Genomic DNA, 22,399 nt, shown 5'->3' on the forward strand with positions numbered 1-22,399 from the left:
TGACTTGGAGGATGAAGTTGAAAATAAGAAAGCCCAGATATTAAATCTTCAGCAACATCTCTCTACCCTTCAAAAGGATATTAAATGCAATGAAGAACTTCTCAGAAGGTACCAACTGCATTACAAAGAGTTAAAGGTAAGAAAACATCATTTTGTTTTCTCAGCTTAATCATTTGCAAGTTATTTTTAAGGTCTTACCATGCATTGAGTATTGGAGAAGGAAATGGCAATGCACTCCAGTGTTCTTGCCTGGAGAATCCCAGGGATGGCGGAGCCTGGTGGGCTGCCATCTATGGGGTCTCACAGAGTCAGACACGACTGAAGTGACTTAGCAGCATGCATTGAGTTAGATGAGTAGTTCTCAGATTTTTTGGCCTCAAGCCCCTTTACAGTCTTAAAAGAGCCCTCATCTGTGTGGGTTTTATCAGTATTCCTATTATTAAAAATTAATGCAAAATTTAAGAATATTTATTAACTAATTTAAAAATAATAAGTACATTATGTGTTAACATAAATAACGTTTTTATGGCAAATAGCTAGTTTCCAAAGCCAGAAAGATTTAGTAAAAAGATTGACATTTTTTATATTTTTCTATATCTCTGATATCTGGCGTAATAAAATTCACCTAACCTATCATATCAGCTTCTATAATCAGTCTGTTAGTGTATTGCACATTATAGTTATAAACCTCCTGAACACTTAGAAGAACTCGATAGTAAAAGTGATCTAAAAAAAAAATAATGCCTTAATGTTTTTATGAAAACAGTTTTTACCTAATGGACCCTCTGAATGAGTCTCTGAGACTCCCAGGAGATACTGGGATTGGACTTTAAGAACCACTGGGATAATCATTCTAGCACTTTAGACTGGATGTTTCAAGAAAACACTGTCTCTGTGGATGCAACACTGTCATACTGTCTTCATTTTAAATGCTAAATGAAATACTTCTATCTGCTTTGTATGAGAGTTGATTAGCAATAATGGTGATTGATACAGACTTTATATATAATTTTCTTTAGTTCTTTTAGTACTAATGTGTCTTTAACTGTGGAATCCTTCTGTAATATAAACCAGAGTAGAATTTTGTTGATTAATACATCCTTTCCAGGGTTTTTGTTTCTATTTTTCATTTATTTTTATGTTACTAAAATCTAAATACCTTTTTTTTCAAAAGATGAAAATAAGGAAAAGTATTTCTGAAATTCGGGAACTTGAGAATATAGAAGAACACCAGTCTGTAGATATTGCAACCTTGGTAAGATTCTTTTCCTCAACTTAAATGTAATGTAAAAGATAAAACTATTACTTAGGTTAAGAGAATCTAGTCTCAAGATTTTTAAAAATAACCTTTTTGAGGCTACTTTTTATGATTGCTATCTCCATTTACAAATAAGTTAGAAACTTCCTGGTGTATAACCTTCAAGTTCCTTAATATTTTGTACATATAACTTCCATGTATTGTAATTGGTTTTGTCTTCTTCTACATGTAATAAATCTTTGTCAGAGCTTGTTTATCTAAACAGTAACTGTTCAAACTACCTAGCATAGTTATTTTTCATAATTAATCAGTACCAGTATTAGTGATATCATTTAGTCAGTTGTAGTTGGTCTCTTTGAACTGTTTTCCTTTTTCCAAGTTTAATGGTTTTTATTCACCACATATTTGTTCTCTTAGGCATCTTTTTATGACATTCAGCTTAACTCCCCAAGTTGCAATAAGTTGTGAATTAAATAGATTGCAGAGTCTTGTTAAAATGAATCAGTATTCACCTGGTTCATTCAGAGTAAATCAGTATTTACTCTGTACCAGGCATCATGTTAAATGCTGAAGGACACAACAGTAAACAAAACAGATCAAGTCACTGCACTGATGGAGCTTTACTTCAATAAGAACTTGTCTCCAATTTGTATTAGTAATTTGGTTTTCCCCTTAGTGTTTTTCTGCTTTAATTCCTATTGTTGATAGACTCAATTTCTTAAAGTTGTATGTCTTATTTATTTTTGTTCAGTCTGCATCTGATACATTGTCTGGCATAAGGTATATATTTATATATACTATATTTTGAAAGAAAAAGTGAGAATAAAAGTTATCCCCTTTGATTATGACCTCAAGCACAATAAAATAGTTTGTCTTCTAAATGTAATCCTTTTCTATTTTTTAACCTATAGTCTTCTACCTTCTAATTTACCAGTAAGGGTATGAAAATATCGTAATGTTCTTTGTATTTGTCTTTAATCTGATTTGTTTGTAGCCTATAGTTTCTCCTTTTCCAGAATTATATTATTTTCCTGTTGGATAACTTAAGTATTTGAATTAATTCTATATGCTCTGTAAATGTTGCCAGGAAGATGAAGCTCAAGAAAATAAAATCAAGATGAAAATGGTTGAGAAAAATATGGAACAACAAAAAGAAAATATGGAACATCTTAAAAGCCTGAAAGTAGAAGCAGAAAACAAGTATGATGAAATTAAACAGAAAATTAATCAGCTCTCAGAGCTAGCAGATCCACTTAAGGTATATATTGTTATTCTGATATATATATATGTATGTATTTATTGATTTATTTTTCAGTTATATCTGCAGTATACCTGCTAGAAGGGCTTTCCTGGTAACTCAGCTGGTAAAGAATCTGCCGGCAGTGTGGGAGACCTGGGTTCAGTCCCTAGATTGGGAAGATCCCCTGGAGAAGGGAAAGGCTACCTACTCCAGTATTCTGGCCTGGAGAATTCCATTGACTGTATAGTCTGTGGGGTTGCAAGGGGTGGCAAAGAGTTGGACACAACTGAGCGACTTTGACTTTCACACCTGCTAGATAATATTCTAACAGAATTTATGACTAAATGTAAATAAAGCTGTATAAAACTGGGATGTACACCAACTTTTCATCATTAGATCAATCAGAATTAAATAATCTCCTCACACCTTTACAGAAAATAAATTGCCAAATTTCTCCCCCCCACCCCCTGAGAAGGTTACAGCTTTTGTTAGCTTTTTATTTTGTGGGATATTTTCTTCTTTTAGGTCAGAGACAGGGATATTTATCTGTCTGTTCTGTCTCTGTGCTTATCTGTTCTCTTGTCCTACCTCTTCTCAATAACTCTAGGGTTCAGTTCAGTTCAGTTGCTCAGTTGTATCCGACTCTGTGACGCATGTCCATCGAGTCAGTGATGCCATCCAACCATTATCCTCTGTTGTCCCCTTCTCCTCCTGCCTTCAGTCTTTCTCAGAATCTGGGTCTTTTCCAATGAATGAGTTCTTTGTGTCAGGTGGCCAAAGTACTGGAGTTTCAGCTTCAGCATCAGTCCTTCCAATGAATATTCAGGACTGATTTCCTTTAGGGTGGACTGGTTGGATCTCCTTGCAGTCCCAGGGGCTCTCAAGAGTCTTCTCCAACACCACAGTTCAAAGGCATCGATTCTTTGGCACTCATCTTTGTAGTTCAACTCTCACATCCATACATGACTACTGGAAAAGCCATAGTTTTGACTAGATGGACCTTTGTTGGTAAAGTAATGTCTCTGCTTTTTAATATGTTGTCTAGGTTGGTCATAACTTTGCTTCCAAGGAGCAAGTGTCTTTTAATTTCATGGCTGCAGTCGCCATCTGCAGTGATTTTGGAGCCCCCCAAAATAAAGTCCGTCACTGTTTCCATTGTTTCCCCATCTATTGTCTATGAAGTGATGGGGCCGGATGCCATGATCTTAGTTTTCTGAATGTTGGATTTTAAGCCAACTTTTCACTCTCGTCTTTCACTTTCATCAAGAGTCTCTTTAGTTCTTCACTTTCTGCCATAAGGGTGGTATCATCTGCATATCTGAGGTTATTGATATTTCTCCTGGCAATCTTGATTCCAGCTTGTGCTTCATCCAGCCCAGCATTTCTCATGATGTACTCTGCATATAAGTTAAATAAGCAGGGCAACAATATGCAGCCTTGACATACTCCTTTTCCTATTGGAACCAGTCTGTTGTTCCATGTCCAGTTCTAACTGTTGCTTCTTGACCTGCATACAGATTTCTCAGGAGGCAGGTCAGATGGTCTGGTATTCCCATCTCTTAAAGAATTTCCCATAGTTTATTGTGATCCACACAGTCAAAGGCTTTGGCATAGTCATTAAAGCAGAAGTAGATGTAGAATTAGATGTTTTTCTGGAACTGTCTTGCTTTTTCTATGATCCAACAAATGTTGGCAATTTTATCTCTGTCAAAGAGTTTAATCTTTGAACTCTAAGATTAGTTGATATAAAAGCCAGCTTGAAATACCTACTTACTAACATATCTGCATTATATTCCAGCCAGAATTCAATTGGCTTTTTTTGTTTGAAGACACATGCTTTTTGAAACCAAATTAGGGAAATAAAGTTTATTATCAGCAGCTTATTATCATTCTAATTGAACAGCTCAATTATTCTCAAAACTTAAGATTTTATTTATAAGACACAGAAGAATCAGTAGTATGTCTTAAGAGGGAAGAGGTATGTTGATGATATAACCCCTTTTTTGCAGGAAAAGTACTTCTTTGACTCAAAATGTATTTAAATATTTTAAAAGTTTAAAAGAACTTGCACACATATGTACTTTACTATAATTGTCTCCACTGACAGAAAATGTAATTTATTAAAGAGAGTTAGAGGAGAAGCTGAATAGAAACAATTTTTCCCTATTTGTGGTGACCTCTATATTATTGCTTTCCATAGAGTTGTGATTTCTGGCTACCTTGGTAATACATGTTGGTTTTGTATTTTTCTACTTGAGCTAAGAATTTTAAAAAATTTTAATGTTGTGAGAAAGGAAAACATACTAAGGATACTATTGAAAAAGACAAATAAAAAGTAGTTACTACAGGAAATTTGAATCAAAAAGTCCAAGATAAATAAAGAAGACAGAATTAATTTTTAAAAGAAAATAGAATAAGAGGAAATAAAATAAGTATGAAAATTGTCAAGAATGGGAGAGACCAAATTCAAAATTCAGGGATTAGAGAAGTGAAATTAAAACAAAGATGAGATCAAAGAAAATTTTAAATGATGAAGGATTGATTAAAATCAAAATGATAATTTATGCTAAAGTAATATAGAAAAAGAAATAATTAGCACCCGAATTATCCCATGAACTGTAGCCCGCCAGGCTCCTCTGTCCAAAGAATTTTCCAGGCAAGATTACTGGAGTGGGTTGCCATTTCCTTCTCTAGGGGATCATCCCCACCCAGGGATCAAACCCATGTCTCCTATTCTGGCAGGCAGATTCTTTACCACTGCGCCACCTGGGAAGCACTGTATTATCCCAGATAAGTTAAGCTGTGTTCTGTTCTTTTAGGGACCTGTGCTATGCTAAGTCACTTCAGTCGTGTCCGACTCTGTGCGACCCCATAGATGGCAGCCCACCAGGCTCCCCCGTCCCTGGGATTCTCCAGGCAAGAACACTGGAGTGGGCTGCCATTTCCTTCTCCAATGCATGAAAGTGAAAAGTGAAAGTGAAGTCGCTCAGTCGTGTCCAACTCTTAGCAACCCCATGGATTGCAGCCTAACAGACTCCTCTGTCCGTGGGATTTTCCAAGCAAGAGTACTGGAGTGGGGTGCCATTGCCTTCTCCGTTAGGGACCTGTAGGCTAAAGCAACTCCTAGAATTGGAAGTCCAGAGATAAGTTCAGTAGCAAAATATACATGCAGAATGCAGTAAGAATTATTGATCTTAGCTCTTTGCCTTGGTTGCCAATAAGTGAACCCTTCAGTAAACCTGCACACAGTCGTCTAGTAGCCAAGAGGGTTTTTCTTTATAGTGTCGCATCCTACTAGCCATCAATAACAGGACCAAGAAGAGTTGGCTAACAAAGGAGTTAATTCCTCAGAAGCTGTCATGACGTATTAGCAGCTTCTAGATAGAATCTGTTTTCTGTTAGGACATTTGTTCATTTTGTGTCAGAGGAGTGGCAAGAGGTAGAACATGCTGTTCAAGTATGTAGTCATTGAAATCTTGGCATAGGGGGTATTTTTCTCACTTTAAACAGTTTATTTTGATCTGTCAGTTCAGTCGCTCAGTCATGTCTGACTCTGCGACCCCATGAATCGCAGCACGCCAGGCCTCCCTGTCCATCACCAACTCCCGGAGTTCACTCAAACTCATGTCCATCGAGTCGGTGATGCCATCCAGCCATCTCATCCTCTGTTGTCCCCTTCTCCTCCTGCCCCCAATCCCTCCCAGCATCAGAGTCTTTTCCAATGAGTCAACTTTTCGCATGAGGTGGCCAAAGTACTGGAGTTTCAGCTTCAGCATCATTCCTTCCGGAGAACACCCAGGACTGATCTCCTTTAGAATGGACTGATTGGATCTCCTTGCAGTCCAAGGGTCTTCTGCAACACCACAGTTCAAAGGCATCAGTTCTTCGGCACTCAGCTTTCTTCATAGTCCAACTCTCACATCCGTACATGACCACTGGAAAAACCATAGCCTTGACTAGACGGACCTTTGTTGACAAAGTAATGTCTCTGCTTTTCAATATGCTATCTATGTTGGTCATAACTTTCCTTCCCAGGAGTAAGTGTCTTTTAATTTCATGGCTGCAATCACCATCTACAGTGATTTTGGAGCCCAAAAAAATAAAGTCTGACACTGCTTCCACTGTTTCCCCATCTACTTCCCATGAAGTGATGGGACCAGATGCCATGACCTTAGTTTTCTCAGTGTTGAGCTTTAAGCCAACCTTTTCACTCTCCAAACTCCGCCATCCCCCGAGGGGCCGGGGTGGCGCACGGCGTGGCGCGCTATGATCACTGCTGCTGCGGCCGTCGGGAGGGAGCTACCTGGCGGTCGTCGTGTGGGCTGTGGCCGTGTGCGGTGGTTTTTTTGTTTTGTTTTGTTTTTTTATTTATACTGCAAGCTTAATGCTTTAGTTACATATTGAATTTTTTGTACAGGGAGCAGGATCTGCATTAAGAATCATGGTCTGCATTATTAGAGTAGGAGAGGTTCTCTGTTTCTGATAGAGACAATGAGTGTTTATTTCTATTGAGACTGACTGCTTTTGAAAATTTCAAGATCTGATGATTTATAGCTTTCTAAAACTTCATAATTGATGTAATTATAGGAAGCAAGTGGCTATAATACATACTATAGTTATTTATCCAATGTTGTCAGCTAACTAAAATTTGTTATTTAGACGTCAAAGAGAATAAAATTTTTCAATGATTCTGTCCCTTCTAGCATCTCAGCCTACTTTTTTTTTAAAGGCTGATCTTTCTTAAAGGTTAGAAGCTCTACAGACATAGGGCTATATCAGAATTTAGTTCTAGATCTAACCCATCCTAGCCCTCACCCCAAAACAGGGTAAGTGTCACTTAAGTGAATTTAATATCTTTAGGTCTCTGTTTTACCATCACCAAAATGAAATGAAAGGAAATATTCTCTTGGTTCCTTTTTTAAAGTTTTACATTTATTGGTACCCAGGATGTAATTTTATTAAATATTTGAGGACTATAATATATATGAAACAAGTTGCCAGTCCAGGCTTGCCGCACGATACTGGATGCTTGGAGCTAGTGCACTGGGACGACCCAGAGGGATGGTACGGGGAGGGAGGAGGGTTCAGGATGGGGAACGCGTATATACCTGTGTCGGATTCATGTTGATATATGGCAAAACCAATGTAATATTGTAAAGTTAAAAAAAAAGCCACAGTAATAGAAAGAACCTTAAATTCTTTGCATTCTGTTTTATAAGTCAAGTTTTTCCCTTTCTAAAGTTACTCAGAGAAAATTAACCAACACGATCCATCCTAATATAACTGACCCCTTTGGCTCCATAAAGCTGATTTGATCCCCTAAAGCAAACATGGACGTATTTTGAAAGTTTCTACAAAAAATAATTAGAAAATTTAGTGTTGGCAACCGTTCTGTTTCATAAGCCATTCCAATTTCCAGCTGTAGTATCTCCTACTACAAAAATTGTACCCATTTTCTTTTATTTTCTTCAAAATAAAGGAGCAGCTTATCTTTATCCTCCATATAATAATGTTTTTATTTTTAATAGACCTGTGTTATAAAAACTTTATATCATTAAGTGTCTACCTTGGGTGGTAGTTATTTTTAGCAGTGTGAATAACTTGCAGAAAATTGTATTCTTAGGTCAGGAAGTAGCCTGTTTCTGCTCTTTTATATGAGGTGTAAATAACTGGGAATTTTTAGATACATCACGTGTTCTTTTTCTTTTCGGGATATCCGTAAATCTTCTGTCTTCCTTGATGCTGTTGTTTTGGTTTGTGTTTGTTTCTTTTTCTTTATAACTATGATTCCTGAAGGTAAACATCATCATCATAGTATATATGTCCAGTGTTAGTGGCTCAGTTGTGTCCGACTCTTTGTGACCCCATGGAGTATATATAGCCCAACCAGGTTCCTCTGTCCATGGAATTCTCTAGGCAAGAATACTAGACTAGGCTCAAAAAATAGACAAACTCAGCAAAATTTAATTTGGTGGTTCTTAAATCAAGAGCAAAAAAGCCTTTTGATGAAAGTGAAAGTGGAGAGTGAAAAAGTTGGCTTAAAGCTCAACATTCAGAAAACAAAGATCATGGCATCCGGTCCCATCACTTCATGGCAAATAGATGGGGAAACAGTAGAAACAGTGTCAGACTTTATTTTTTGGGGCTCCAGAATCACTGCAGATGGTGACTGCAGCCACGAAATTAAAAGACGCTTACTCCTTGGAATGAAAGTTATGACCAACCGAGATAGCATACTGAAAAGCAGAGACATTACTTTGCCAATAAAGGTCCGTCTAGTCAAGGCTATGGTTTCTCGGGTGGTCATGTATGGATGTGAGAGTTGGACTGTGAAGAAGGCTGAGCGCCAAAGAATTGATGCTTTTGAGCTGTGGTGTTGGAGAAGACTCTTGAGAGTCCCTTGAACTGCAAGGAGATCCAGTCAGTCCATTCTAAAGGAGATCAGTCCTGGGTGTTCTTTGGAAGGAATGATGCTGAAGCTGAAACTCCAGTACTTTGGCCACCTCATGCGAAGAGTTGACTCATTGGAAAAGACTCTGATGCTGGGAGGGATTGGGGGCAAGAGGAGAAGGGGACAACAGAGGATGAGATGGCTGGATGGCATCACTGACTTGATGGACGTGAGTCTGAGTGAACTCCGGGAGTTGGTGATGGACAGGGAGGCCTGGCGTGTTGCGATTCATGAGGTCACAAAGAGTCGGACACGACTGAGCGACTGAACTGAACTGAACTGAAATCAAGAGCCATTTTAAAAATTGAGATGTAGGGATTCTCAGCCTACTAAAATAAAATCTCCAGAGGTGGGGTTTGGAAATCTATGTTTTTTTAAAACATCCAAATTGATGATAAAGAAGGCAGTCTATATATCAGTATTTAAGAAAGCTGCCATAATTTATGGCTTTGTACATATATCATCTCTAAATGCCAGTAAAATCTTTTCACCAGTCTCTACCTCCTTTAAAGAAATTTATATGTTGTATATACTCTTAATAGAAGACAGATTCCTATAACAAGGGAGAATTCCAATAATAGAAGAAAATGTGTTTTGGGCATCATTCATGTATAACATTATCAGGCAAAATAATCAAAATGTGTACTTGACATTCAGTCTATTAATTTAATTATACATGAACACCACAGAATCACATATACGAAGTAATACATTTAACATTTAGAAATACTGCTTTGTTTCCATTTACATTTCATGAATTAGTTTTTTTAACCTTTCTCATGTGTCTTCAGCATTGGCATCTTTATTGTGGTTAGAGCTATGTTTTGAGTAATAAGAATAGTTGAGTGATGCATTTTTCCAATGGTCACAGAAGGATATGAACTCTTAACACTGGCCTCTTCAAGCAGCATAATCCTGTCCACTTTATTACTTGTCAGTTTATACCTAAGCTGATAATTTTTTAAAGCAATCTTTTCCTTATAGATTATTTTGGTTTTATTTAAACAGGATGAATTAAACCTTGCTGATTCTGAAGTGGATAACCAAAAGCGAGGGAAACGGCATTATGAAGACAAGCAGAAAGAACACTTGGATACTTTAAATAAAAAGAAACGAGAACTAGATATGAAAGAAAAAGAGCTAGAGGTTATCCATGATTTTTTAAAACCTTTTATTTACAACCTTAGTCATGATTATTAAAGTGCGTTTTCCTTAATGTCATATTTCCAAACAGAGACAAGTTGTCTGATGGATATCTGTTTTCTTTGGAGTAATAGCTGTTTCATTGAATCAACAGAGGGAAAGACTTAGGGACTCTCAAAATGTGGGGACTTCATAGACCAACACGAAGAGTACTTTAGGCAGGACTGCCATAGCCCCTTATTGTGCCTCCAGGTGATTTGGAAAATGGCACTCCCTGCTCTGAAATAGTTCCTTACATGCCTAACTTGGCAAGTGCATAGCAGCTTTATGTCAGAAAAATACTCCCTGCCTCTGAGTTAACTCAGGAGTGAGTTGGGCTACAGTCCAGCTCCTCCTTACTAATAACCCTGGTTGACAGTGGAAAGCGGAAGCCCTATTTTTAGAGGAAAGTAAGTTGAAGGCAACCATGGTTTAACCTAAAAGAAGTGGATTCCAGCTTTGTTTTTACATGTCTTAGGAAAATGGTTTCAACTCTGAAACCCATTGTCTGATTTGTTTGACTTAATATACGAATGTCATGAATGGAAATGCTATGTGTGCAAGTGCTTTGGGTTTTTAATATTTTACAAACAGAAGGGTCTTTATGTTTTCAGTACCATTTGGTATTTAGAATCCCTCTTAAAAGTCACAGAAAGCTATGTCTGACCTCAGCATCTGGGGTGCCAGACCTTCATAACATCTACTTGAAATTTGTTTTACTAGAAGGTTATGGAGCTCCTCTAAATTGTTAAAGTTGTGTACACTAATGCAATTTTCTTTTGAAAATTTATGATGACTCTGAACTGTATTCTCAGTATAAAGCTTAGAAAAATAACATTGATATTAAGTGTAATTAAAATACATTTCTTAAATATAAGTTCAGAATTTTACTTTGCATATTTTGGTACAAATAGTACAGTGAATTGTTGTTATCAAAGACGTTTTAAAGTTAAATGTCTGTTATCTTAGGAGAAAATGTCACAAGCAAGACAAATCTGTCCAGAGCGGATAGAAGTGAAAAAATCTGCCTCAATTCTAGACAAAGAAATTAATAGATTAAGACAGAAGATACAGGCAGAACATGCTAGTTATGGAGATCGAGAGGAAATAATGAAGTAAGTGCTTGCTTTTCTACTTTACCATATTATCCATATATATTAGTAAGACAAAAGATATTTATATAAAACCTTAAGTTTGGGTAAAGTGTTTCTATGGCACATGGTTACAGCTTAACTAGTCTTTCATACATGTAATATTAACAATAAATAACTTTTTTCTTTGGAATTATTATAGAACTTATTAAGTGTATTTGAGATTTTATGTTTCATTGAATGACATTTATTTGCTTAATATTTTTTTTTTCATAAAATAGGCAATATCAAGAGGCAAGAGAAAGCTATCTTGATTTGGATAGCAAAGTAAAGACTTTAAAAAGGTTTATTAAATTACTGGAAGAAATAATGATCCATAGATATAAAACATATCAACAATTTAGAAGGTAAGTGCATTAAAAAATATTACCACACACTATGCATTCTTTGTTTTCAATTCTCCCTGTAAACAATAAAATGAGAACTTTCATGATTGAATTAGAAAAGATGTAGTAGTGCTTAGGACCCTATAATTTAATGAGAATTCTAGATTTCAAGGGACTTTTATAAATGAGCTTTTTAAACTTAAACTCCATTAGATGTACCTTACTGGATAACTTATAGATGGCTTTCAGTCTCTGCTTAAATGGGTCATTTGGAAGCTTCTTGGCTCTGAAACAGACTATTTCAGTCTTAGACAATGCATGTTCTAATGAGAGATAATTTTTTATGGGCTTTTTATGGGCCCTGTTGAGGCAGGTTCTCAGTTGATCGCCCTAATCTAGAACCATGTAGCTCCTTGGGTACAGAATCTCTGTTTTGTTCATAGATATATCCCCAGTGCCTACTGTGGTGCCTGAAATGTAGTAGAAATGTGATGTATATTGTTTGAATAAATGAGTACAGGGTCAGAGACACTGGATCTCATTAGTATACCCAGAAATGTGCAGATTGTCAGGGATCAATCAACTAAAATCACAAGCAACAGAAATAAACCAGAGGACAGTTGATAGGTAGGCTTGGCTCTTGATATACTTGAATCCTAGGCAGCCCTAGTGTTTCCACCTAAGCTATTTTTCCTATGGCATCCCCTCAGTAGCATGTTTTTTAACTCTGTTTATACCAAGAACTATTGGAGAAGGAAGTAGCAACCCAGTCCTGTACTCTTGCCTGGAAAATTCCATGGACTTGGGATGCTGGTGGGCTGCAGTCCATGGGGTTGTGAAGAGTAGGAAGCAACTGAGCGTGCATCCCCATACCAAGAACTATGGTCTTAAGACTAGAATTTTTTTAATTTTTATAAATTTTAAGTTTCCCTACTATCAGTTCAGTTCAGTCGCTCAGTTGTGTCTGACTCTCTGCGACACCATGAACCACAGCATGCCAGGCCTCCCTGTCCATCACCAACTCCCAGAGTTTACCCAAACTCTTGTCCATTGAGTCGGTGATGCCATCCAATCATCTCATCCTCTGTCATCCCCTTCTCCTCCTGCCCTCAGTCTTTCCCAGCATCAGGGTCTTTTCAGATGAGTCAGTTCTTCGCATCAGGTGGCCAAAGTATTGAAGTTTCAGCTTCCAACATCAGTCCTTCCAATGAAGATCAGATCACCCAGGACTGATCTGCTTTAGGATGGACTGGTTGGATCTCCTTGCAGTCCAAGGGACTCTCAAGAGTCTTCTCCAACACCACAGTTCAAAAGCATCAATTCTTCGGCACTCAGCTTTCTTTATCATCTAACTCTCACATCCATACATGACCACTGGAAAAACCGTAGCCTTGACTAGACGGACCTTTTTTGGCAAAGTAACGTCTCTGCTTTTGAATATGCTGTCTAGGCTGGTCATGACGTTCCTTCCAAGGAGTAAGCGTCTTTTATTTCATGGCTGCAGTCACCATCTGCAGTGAGGGGAAATTCAAATAAAGCCATAATGGGAAATAGGCTTTGCTTGTTTGGCCATATTCCTTAACTAAACAATAGGTGGTTAGTTTTTGAAATGTGTGTTTCAGTTTTATATGCATGTTATTAGAACTTAAAGACTTTCTTATTTTTATTCTTTTGAGGCAGCTTTTAAGTCTTGTTAGGTAGGACCAGAGCAGTCTTCGGTCAAGGACAAATTTTTTTATTACCAGTGAAGCTGTGCTTTTCTGAGTCCTCTGTTGATGCACTGTGAGTTTACTCCACTCATACCTGTGGGAATGTGAACTGTTCCTGGCTCTGAGTGACCTCAGGGGTTGTTTCTGCTGCTTTGGGGTGTTTCTCTTGCCAGCCTCGGGCAGTATTCCCACACTGCCACTGATAAGGTTACTTAACCTGGGGATCTCCCAGCCCCTCTGTGGTTCTCTAGAGCTCTCTCAGTGCAGCTCTCTCTTCCCCACACTCTGCTTGTTGAACCGGAGGGCCTGGGCCCCCCCAGATTCCTAAACGGGGCTTCTGGGTGCCACCTGGGTTTTCACTGCCCTTTTACTCTTGTTATTGTTCAGTCACTATCATGTCGAACTCTTTGCAACCCCATGGACTGCAGCATACCAGACTTCACTGTCCATCACCATCTTCCAGAGCTTGCTCAAACTCATGTCCATCCAGTCGGTGATGCCATCCAGCCCTCTCATCCTCTGTTGTCCCCTTCTCCTCCCACCTTCAATCGTTCCCAGCATCAGGGTCTGTCTTTTCTAATGAATGAGTTCTTCACATCAGGTGCCCAAAGTATTGGAGCTTCAACTTCAGCCTCAGTGCTTCCAATGAATATTCAGGACTGATTTCCTTTAGGATTGATTGGTTTGATCTCCTTGCTGTCAATGAGACTCTCAAGAGTCTTCTCTAACACCACAGTTCAAAAGCATTAGTTCTTTGGCGCTCAGCCTTCATAGTCCAACTCTCACATCCATCCATGACTGCTGGAAAACCATAGCTTTGACTATACGGACTTTTGTCGGCAAAGTGATGTCTCTGCTTTTTGATATGCTGTCTAAGTTTGTCATAGCCTTTTTTCCAAGAAGCAAGCATCTTTTAATCTCATGGCCTTTTACTCTTAATGTGAAAGTAATTTGTGGCATCACTAAAGTATTTTCTGTTAAAGTATTGATCTTATAATTTATTATCTTGATATGTTTCTTCACCCCTGACAAGTTTTACATTGTTTACCTAATCTTGAGAGGACAATAGAGATGGTTAAATTTTTTAAATTGTTTATCTCTTTACACTGGAGAACCTTGTCACTTTCATGAGGACAGTGTTTTAGATATCCCATAAGTGGACACAGTTGAAAAATGCATATCAGTATTTCAGAAGGAAAGTTAACAGAAAATTCTGAATACCAGCTAGCAATAGTTATTGTGGCAACAAAGGAAAAACTGAAACTATCAGTATTTTCAAATGTGGAAATGTAATGCAGTTTAGGAAGGGCTGTGGATGTGACTGGTGATAGAAGCAAGGTCTGATGCTGTAAAGAGCAATATAGCATAGGAACCTGGAATGTCAGGTCCATGAATCAAGGCAAATTGGAAGTGGTCAAACAAGAGATGGCAAGAGTGAATGTAGACATTCTAGGAATCACCAAACTAAAATGGACTGGAATGGGTGAATTTAACTCAGATGACCATTATATCTACTACTGCGGTCAGGAATCCCTCAGAAGAAATGGACTAGCCATCATGGTCAACACAAGAGTCCAAAATACAGTACTTGGATGCAATCTCAAAAACGACAGAATGATCTCTGTTCGTTTCCAAGGCAAACCATTCAATATCGCAGTAATCCAAGTCTGTGCCCCAACCAGTAATGCTGAAGAAGCTGAAGTTGAACGGTTCTATGAAGACCTATAAGACCTTTTAGAACTAACACCCAAAAAAGATGTCCTTTTCATTATAGGGGACTGGAATGTAAAAGTAGGAAGTCAAGAAACACCTGGAGTAACAAGCAAATTTGGCCTTGGAATACGGAATGAAGCAGGGCAAAGACTAATAGAGTTTTGCCAAGAAAATGCACTGGTCATAGCAAACACCCTCTTCCAACAACACAAGAGAAGACTCTATACGTGGACATCACCAGATGGTCAACACCAAAATCAGACTGATTATATTCTTTGCAGCCAAAGATGGAGAAGCTCTATATAGTCAACAAAAACCAGACCGGGAGCTGACTGTGGCTCAGATCATGAACTCCTTATTACCAAATTCAGACTGAAATTGAAGAAAGTAGGGAAAACCACTAGACCATTCAGGTATGACCTAAATCAAATACCTTATGATTATACAGTGGAAGTGAGAAATAGATTTAAGGGCCTAGATCTGATAGATAGAGTGCCTGATGAACTATGGAATGAGATTCGTGACATTGTACAGGAGACAGGGATCAAGACCATCCCCATGGAAAAGAAATGCAAAAAAGCAAAATGGCTGTCTGGGGAGGCCTTACAGATAGCTGTGAAAAGAAGAGAAGCGAAAAGCAAAGGAGAAAAGGAAAGATATAAGCATCTGAGTGCAGAGTTCCAAAGAATAGCAAGAAGAGATAAGAAAGCCTTCCTCAGTGATCAGTGCAAAGAAATAGAGGAAAACAACAGAATGGGAAAGACTAGAGATCTCTTCAAGAAAATTAGAGATACCAAGGGAACATTTCATGCAAAGATGGGCTCGATAAAGGACAGAAATGGTATGGATCTAACAGAAGCAGAAGATATTAAGAGGTGGCAAGAATACACAGAAGAACTGTACAAAAAAGATCTTCATTCCCAGGTAATCACGATGGTGTGATCACTGACCTAGAGCCAGACATCCTGGAATGTGAAGTCAAGTGGGCCTTAGAAAGCATCACTACGAACAAAGCTAGTGGAGGTGATGGAATTCCAGTGGAGCTATTTCAAATCCTGAAAGATAATGCTGTGAAAGTGCTGCACTCAATATGCCAGCAAGTTTGGAAAATTCAGCAGTGGCTACAGGACTGGAAAAGGTCAGTTTCATTCCAGTCCCAAAGAAAGACTATGCCAAAGAATGCTCAAACTACTGCACAATTGCACTCATCTCACACGCGAGTAAAGTAATGCTCAAAATTCTCCAAGCCAGGCTTCAGCAATATGTGAACCGTGAACTTCCTGATGTTCAAGCTGGATTTAGAAAAGGCAGAAGAACTAGAGATCAAATTGCCAACATCTGCTGGATCATGGAAAAAGCAAGAGAGTTCCAGAAAAACATCTATTTCTGCTTTATTGACTATGCCAAAGCCTTTGACTGTGTGGATCACAATAAACTGTGGAAAATTTTGAAAGAGATGGGAATACCAGACCACCTGACCTGCCTCTTGAGAAATCTGTATGCAGGTCAGGAAGCAACAGTTAGAACTGGACATGGAACAACAGACTGGTTCCAAATAGGAAAAGGAGTACGTCAAGGCTATATACTGTCACCCTGCTTATTTAACTTATATGCAGAGTACATCATGAGAAACGAAGTGGAAGAAGCACAAGCTGGAATTAAGATTGCCAGGAGAAATATCAATAACCTCACATATGCAGATGACACCACCCTTATGGCATAAAGTGAAGAGGAACTCAAAAGCCTCTTGATGAAAGTGAAAGTGGAGAGTGAAAAAGTTGGCTTAAAGCTCAACATTCAGAAAACAAAGATCATGGCATCCGGTCCCATCACTTCATGGCAAATAGATGGGGAAACAGTGTCAGACTTTATTTTTTGGGGGCTCCAAAATCACTGCAGATGGTGACTGCAGCCATGAAATTAAAAGACGCTTACTCCTTGGAAGGAAAGTTATGACTAACCTAGATAGCATATTCAAAAGCAGAGACATTACTTTGCCAGCAAAGGTCCGTCTAGTCAAGGCTATGGTTTTTCCTGTGGTCATGTATGGATGTGAGAGTTGGACTGTGAAGAAGGCTGAGCGCCAAAGAATTGATGCTTTTGAACTGTAGTGTTGGAGAAGACTGTTGAGAGTCCCTTGGACTGCAAGGAGATCCAACCAGTCCATTCTGAAGGAGATCAGCCCTGGGATTTCTTTGGAGGGAATGATGCCGAAGCTGAAACTCCAGTACCTTGGCCACCTCATGCGAAGAGTTGACTCATTGGAAAAGACTCTGATGCTGGGAGGGATTGGGGGCAGGAGGAGAAGGGGATGACAGAGGATGAGATGGCTGGATGGCATCACTGTCTCGATGGACATGAGTCTCAGTGAAATCCGGGAGTTGGTGATGGACAGGGAGGCCTGGCGTGCTGCGGTTCATGAAGTTGCAAAGAGTCGGACACAACTGAGCGACTGAACTGAAACTAGGAAGGGAATTGGGAGGGAAAAGAATAAAATACAGTTTTTCTAAAGAAAGGAGTCTTAAGTTCTTTAGGAACAAAGACTTTAGGAAAAATAGCCAGTTGCCTATCACCCAGATTTTATTTTCTAATTAACACTCCCCACCAAAAGGAATCAAGGCTCCATGGAGAAGTGGTTAATAATATGGAGCTGAGCAGGGAAGGTATAGATGCCAGAAATGTAAGGAAGTGCTCCCCAAAATGTAGAGTCATGATGAAAGGACATAGGCATCTTGAAAGAGGCTCCCACTGGCAAACTGTGGGACAATTTGAGGACCACAATAAACAAGAACAGTAATAGATGGTGGGGTTCCTTGGTGGCTGTATGGTAAAGAATCCACCTGCCAGTGCAGGAGACTCAAGTTCGATCCCTGGGTTAGGAAGATCCCCCAGAGAAAGAAATGGCAACCCACTCCAGTATTCTTGCCTGGAAAGTCCCATGAACAGAGGAGCCTGGCAGGCTACAGTCCACGTGGTCACAAAAAGTTGGACACAACTTAGCAACAACAAATGAATGATAACCCAGTGAATAAAATAGCAATCTGACTGCATCCTTATAAAAAGAATGTAAATAAATAAATGAGGAAGAAGGGAAAGGTCTCCCTGACAGCAGGATGCCATCTGATAAATAAATGGAGTTTGTATTGTGTGAGGCAGTGTGTAAGGTACTGCAGATACATGACTGAGAGATTGCCCTCGCCATTTTTGCTACTATAAAGTTAGGAGGAGACAAGCTAATGAATAGGCCATTTACCACTATCTTAACACTGCTAAAGTTTAATCCTCTCAAGGGCATGATTTATGTCTTCTGTGTTAGGGTGATATTTTGTATAAATTAGTTGATTGATACATTCATATGGACTGCCTGTAATACAATGGATTTTATTCTATATGGGACATTTTTATTCATCTTATAGATGTTTTGTTTATTATAAAATGAATTGATAAAAATATGGAGACATAAATATAAAGACAAGGACAAAATCACCTAAAATTTTACCTATTTAAACGGGCACAGTGTTAACACCCTGGCGTATTTTCATCTGGTCTTACATGCTGGTTTAAAGCTCATGCTGAATCTACAGTTCTCTAAAACTTTGTAAACTTTTTAATGTGCCCAATGTCTTTTTTTAAGGTGTTTGACTTTACGATGTAAATTGTACTTTGACAACTTACTATCTCAGCGGGCGTATTGTGGAAAAATGAATTTTGACCACAAGAATGAAACTCTTACTATATCAGTAAGTATCTTAACTCTTTCCATGTTAGTCATTAGGAGGATAACCTGCTTCATTTCTTTTTCTGGGCGGGGGGCTTCATTTCTTTTGATGATAAGTTGATCTGTTGTCATAGGAAACAAAAGAACTTATTTTTAAGTTAAAGATAGTTTTTACCAAAGTGTTGAAAATTAAATTAATTCTACTGACTAAAGCTGCTGTTGTAGCTCTTTCCCTTCCCCCCTGCGGACAACCAGATTATTTTCTTATGGTGATAATTAAGGACTTTTGTTTTCAGTGGTAAATGTTTACCATCTTTTCTCACTCCACTGGCTCCTTTTTAAAATTCATACAGCGTGTTAAATTTTGTGGGAGATTATAGAAAATCTGTAATTATTTTCAAAAGCAGTTTAACCACTAGATGTCACTAGAAATCAAGTAACAAAAGTAAAAACAACTATTTCTTGGCACTTAGAAATATTTGACAAAAAGAAACGACAATCTGGTTAACAGTAGCATCAAAAACAATAAAATACCTAGGAATAAATTAACCAAAGAAGTGAAAGCTCTATACAGTGAAAAGTATAAGACACTGACGAAAGAAATTGGCAGAGACACAAATAAATGGAAAGATAACCTTTATACGTGAATCAGAAGAGTTGATATTGTTAAAATGTCTCTACCATCCAAAGCTGTCTATAGATTCAGTGCGATCCCTATCTAAATTCCAAAGGCAGTGTTCACAAAGAGAAAAAAACAGTCATAAAACTTGAATGGAACCAGATAAGACAGTAGTTAAAGCAATCCGGAGAAGAAAGAACAGTCTGAAAGCATCACATTTCCTGATTTCAGGCTGTGTTGCAAATATGTAGTAACCAAAACAGTAACCAAAATAGACATACAGACCAGTGGAACTGAATTGTATGTTCTTGAATTGTATATTCTTGGCTTCTTTATCAAATATTAGTTTTCTGTATTTGCGTGGGTTTATTTCAGGGCTCTCAAATTCTATTACATTGGTCTATTTGTCTATTTTTATGCCAGTACTTATACTGTATGTATATTTGAAAGTTGCTCAAACAGTAGATCTCAAAAATTCTCACCGCTGAAAGAAAAAAAAAAAAAGGCAACCGTGTGAGTTAATGGACATGTTCACCTTATTGTGGTGATAATCATTTTGCAATGTATATGTTTGTGTCATGTCCTATACCTCAAAGTTATGCAATGTTAAATGTTAGTTTTATCTCAATGAAACTAGGTGGAGGCAATAACGGTTTTCATTTCCCTAATATTAGTACTCTTATTAAGCTTTTACAATTTTGGTATGTTAGACCTGGTTAAGGGGAGAAAATGTTTTCAATTAGATTTCTCACAGTAAAACAGAAGCCGCTGTTATACAGCTTATATTTTTACTTAAAATATTTTAAATGGAATAGATGTCATTTCCAAGTCACTGACTGATTTTGTTGCTTATCTTCATTTTTACTATAAATTCATCCTTTTTAAAATGGTAGCCAACCACTTCTGTAAAGAAGTTAATCTGACTTTTTTCTGCATTTTGTCTTTTGTTACCTCCTTCAAGGTTCAGCCTGGAGAAGGAAACAAAGCCGCTTTCAATGACATGCGGGCCTTATCTGGCGGTGAACGTTCGTTTTCCACGGTTTGCTTCATTCTTTCTCTGTGGTCCATTGCTGAATCTCCTTTCAGATGCCTGGATGAGTTTGATGTCTACATGGTAGTGTTAACTTTTAAATTCTCGAGTTTTTCTCTTTTTTTGGTGGTGGTTTGAAATGTGTATTTTGAAAGGAAACTATTCGTTTGTTAGTTCTTCTCAACAGAAAAGATCCTGCTCTGTCAGTTCTGTCTGTGATGACTGGTAGGGAAGAGCTAAAGAATCCCTGTTCCTTCCCTTACTAACACACCACACTGCCTGGCCCCATCCTGGACTTGTGCTCTTTTCCCTCGTTTATTATGATAAGCAGTTCACCACCCTTGCTGTGACCTTCACACCACTGTTGTCTCCTTTCCTGTTCAGCCACACTTTTCAAAAGAACAACCTCTGTAATGTGAGGAGCAAGAACATTGGACTTTGAAGTTAAAAAACTTAACATTGAGGCCTGCCTCTGTCACCAGTTACCCAGGTGACTGTGGACTCAGTATCTGTCCTCTTCAGGCCTCAGTTTCTTCATCTATAAAATAAGATCCCTAGCCTTTCCTCCCTCACAGGGTTAGAGTGAGGCTCCAGTGAGGTCTGCCTCACTGTGGTTCAGGCACATCGTAAGCCTCTCACTTCAGCTGTTCATCCTTCATTCACTAAACCCACTGCAATCTGAGTTTGGACTGCAGTACTGCAGCGAAACTTGTTTAGCAAGGATCATAAATGAACGTTAATTCTTTGAAGTATTTGTACCACAGACTGAGCCTCCATCTCTTGAGCTGTGTCTTCTTACGGGTTTCCACACTCCTCTTTGTTCTCAACGTGCCAGTCTGTCCCCACCACTCCAGCTCACGTGCCCTTAAATGTTTAAGGTCTTCTTTGTTTTTTACAGTGGTGTGAGTTTCCCTGGATATCATGTTCTGCCTACTCCCCCACCTGTCACACACACACACAGTCCACAGTCTGGTACCTACATTTGCTACTGTTGCTGCTAAGTCGCTTCAGTCGACTCTGTGCAACCCTATGGACAGCAGCCCTCCAGGCTCCTCTGTCCACAGGATTCTCCTACACTGGATTCCTACCAAATCTAAGCATCTCGTCTAACATCTCTCTTGCCCCCTGTGAGACCTCATCTAGTGAACAACCTACATCCCAAACTCAGCATGTCTGAGACTGAATTGGTTTTCCACTCAAAGCTTTTCTTTTCTTGAGTTCCTTTCTTTGATTATTCACAAATTGCCATTACCAACCCAACACCTGACTGCAACACCAGTGATTTATCTGTGATTCTTCTTTCCTTGTTACACATTAAGTCTGACCTCTGTCTCCTCTTCTATGATTTCTCCCTAGCCTCTGCTGCCTCTGTCACCTCTTCTGTCCTCAGCTCTTGCTCATTGTTTTGTTCCTTGTCCAGACTTCCAGACTTTAATCCTGTTCCTTCTCACTTTCTCCTCACCATCTTGCCAGGTTTCTGTTTCTAAAATAAATCTAATTGTGGTCACTCCCTTGTTTAAAAGTCTTTGGTTTAATTCTGTAGGGTGACTTTGAGACCCTTTATGGTACTGTATCCATCTACTTTTTCAGCTGGACTAAGCTGTTTGTGATTTTCCAAACACTGTGCCCTTCTTCCTTGTATGTCACACTCTGACTCATCTTTCAAGACTTGGTTTGGATGTCACCTTTATGTAGCTCCATACCGCCACCCTGCAGACAGGATTAGGGACTTCTCAGTTTCCTCAGCACCACTTTATATCAACTCATGCAATTGTATATTTTTATATTTTATAGTATATAATGTTCACCCACGTGGTGCTAGTGGTAGAGAATCTGCCTGGCAGTGCAGGAGACGCTAGCAACAGAGGTTTGATCTATGGGTTGGGAGCATCCCCTGGAGTAAGAAATGGCACTCCACTACAGTATTCTTGCCTGGAAAATTCCATGGGCAAAAGAGCCTAGTGGACTATAGTCCATGGGATCACCAAAAAAAGAAGAGACA

General features: G+C 38.6%; 1 protein-coding gene across 1 annotated transcript in view; it reads left to right on the forward strand.

Annotated features, from left to right (window-relative positions):
* SMC6 (structural maintenance of chromosomes 6) overlaps positions 1–22,399 on the forward strand; it is a 75,050-nt gene that overhangs the window by 48,525 nt on the left and 4,126 nt on the right. Inside the window, exons 18-25 of the mRNA XM_019970670.2 lie at positions 1–136; positions 1,175–1,255; positions 2,346–2,516; positions 9,958–10,095; positions 11,101–11,246; positions 11,504–11,629; positions 18,665–18,770; positions 20,329–20,481. Coding sequence (XP_019826229.1) covers positions 1–136; positions 1,175–1,255; positions 2,346–2,516; positions 9,958–10,095; positions 11,101–11,246; positions 11,504–11,629; positions 18,665–18,770; positions 20,329–20,481 — 1,057 coding nt within the window. The remainder of the gene's footprint in view (positions 137–1,174; positions 1,256–2,345; positions 2,517–9,957; positions 10,096–11,100; positions 11,247–11,503; positions 11,630–18,664; positions 18,771–20,328; positions 20,482–22,399) is intronic.

This window comes from Bos indicus, chromosome 11, assembly GCF_029378745.1.
Source record: "Bos indicus isolate NIAB-ARS_2022 breed Sahiwal x Tharparkar chromosome 11, NIAB-ARS_B.indTharparkar_mat_pri_1.0, whole genome shotgun sequence".
Lineage (NCBI taxonomy): Eukaryota > Metazoa > Chordata > Mammalia > Artiodactyla > Bovidae > Bos > Bos indicus.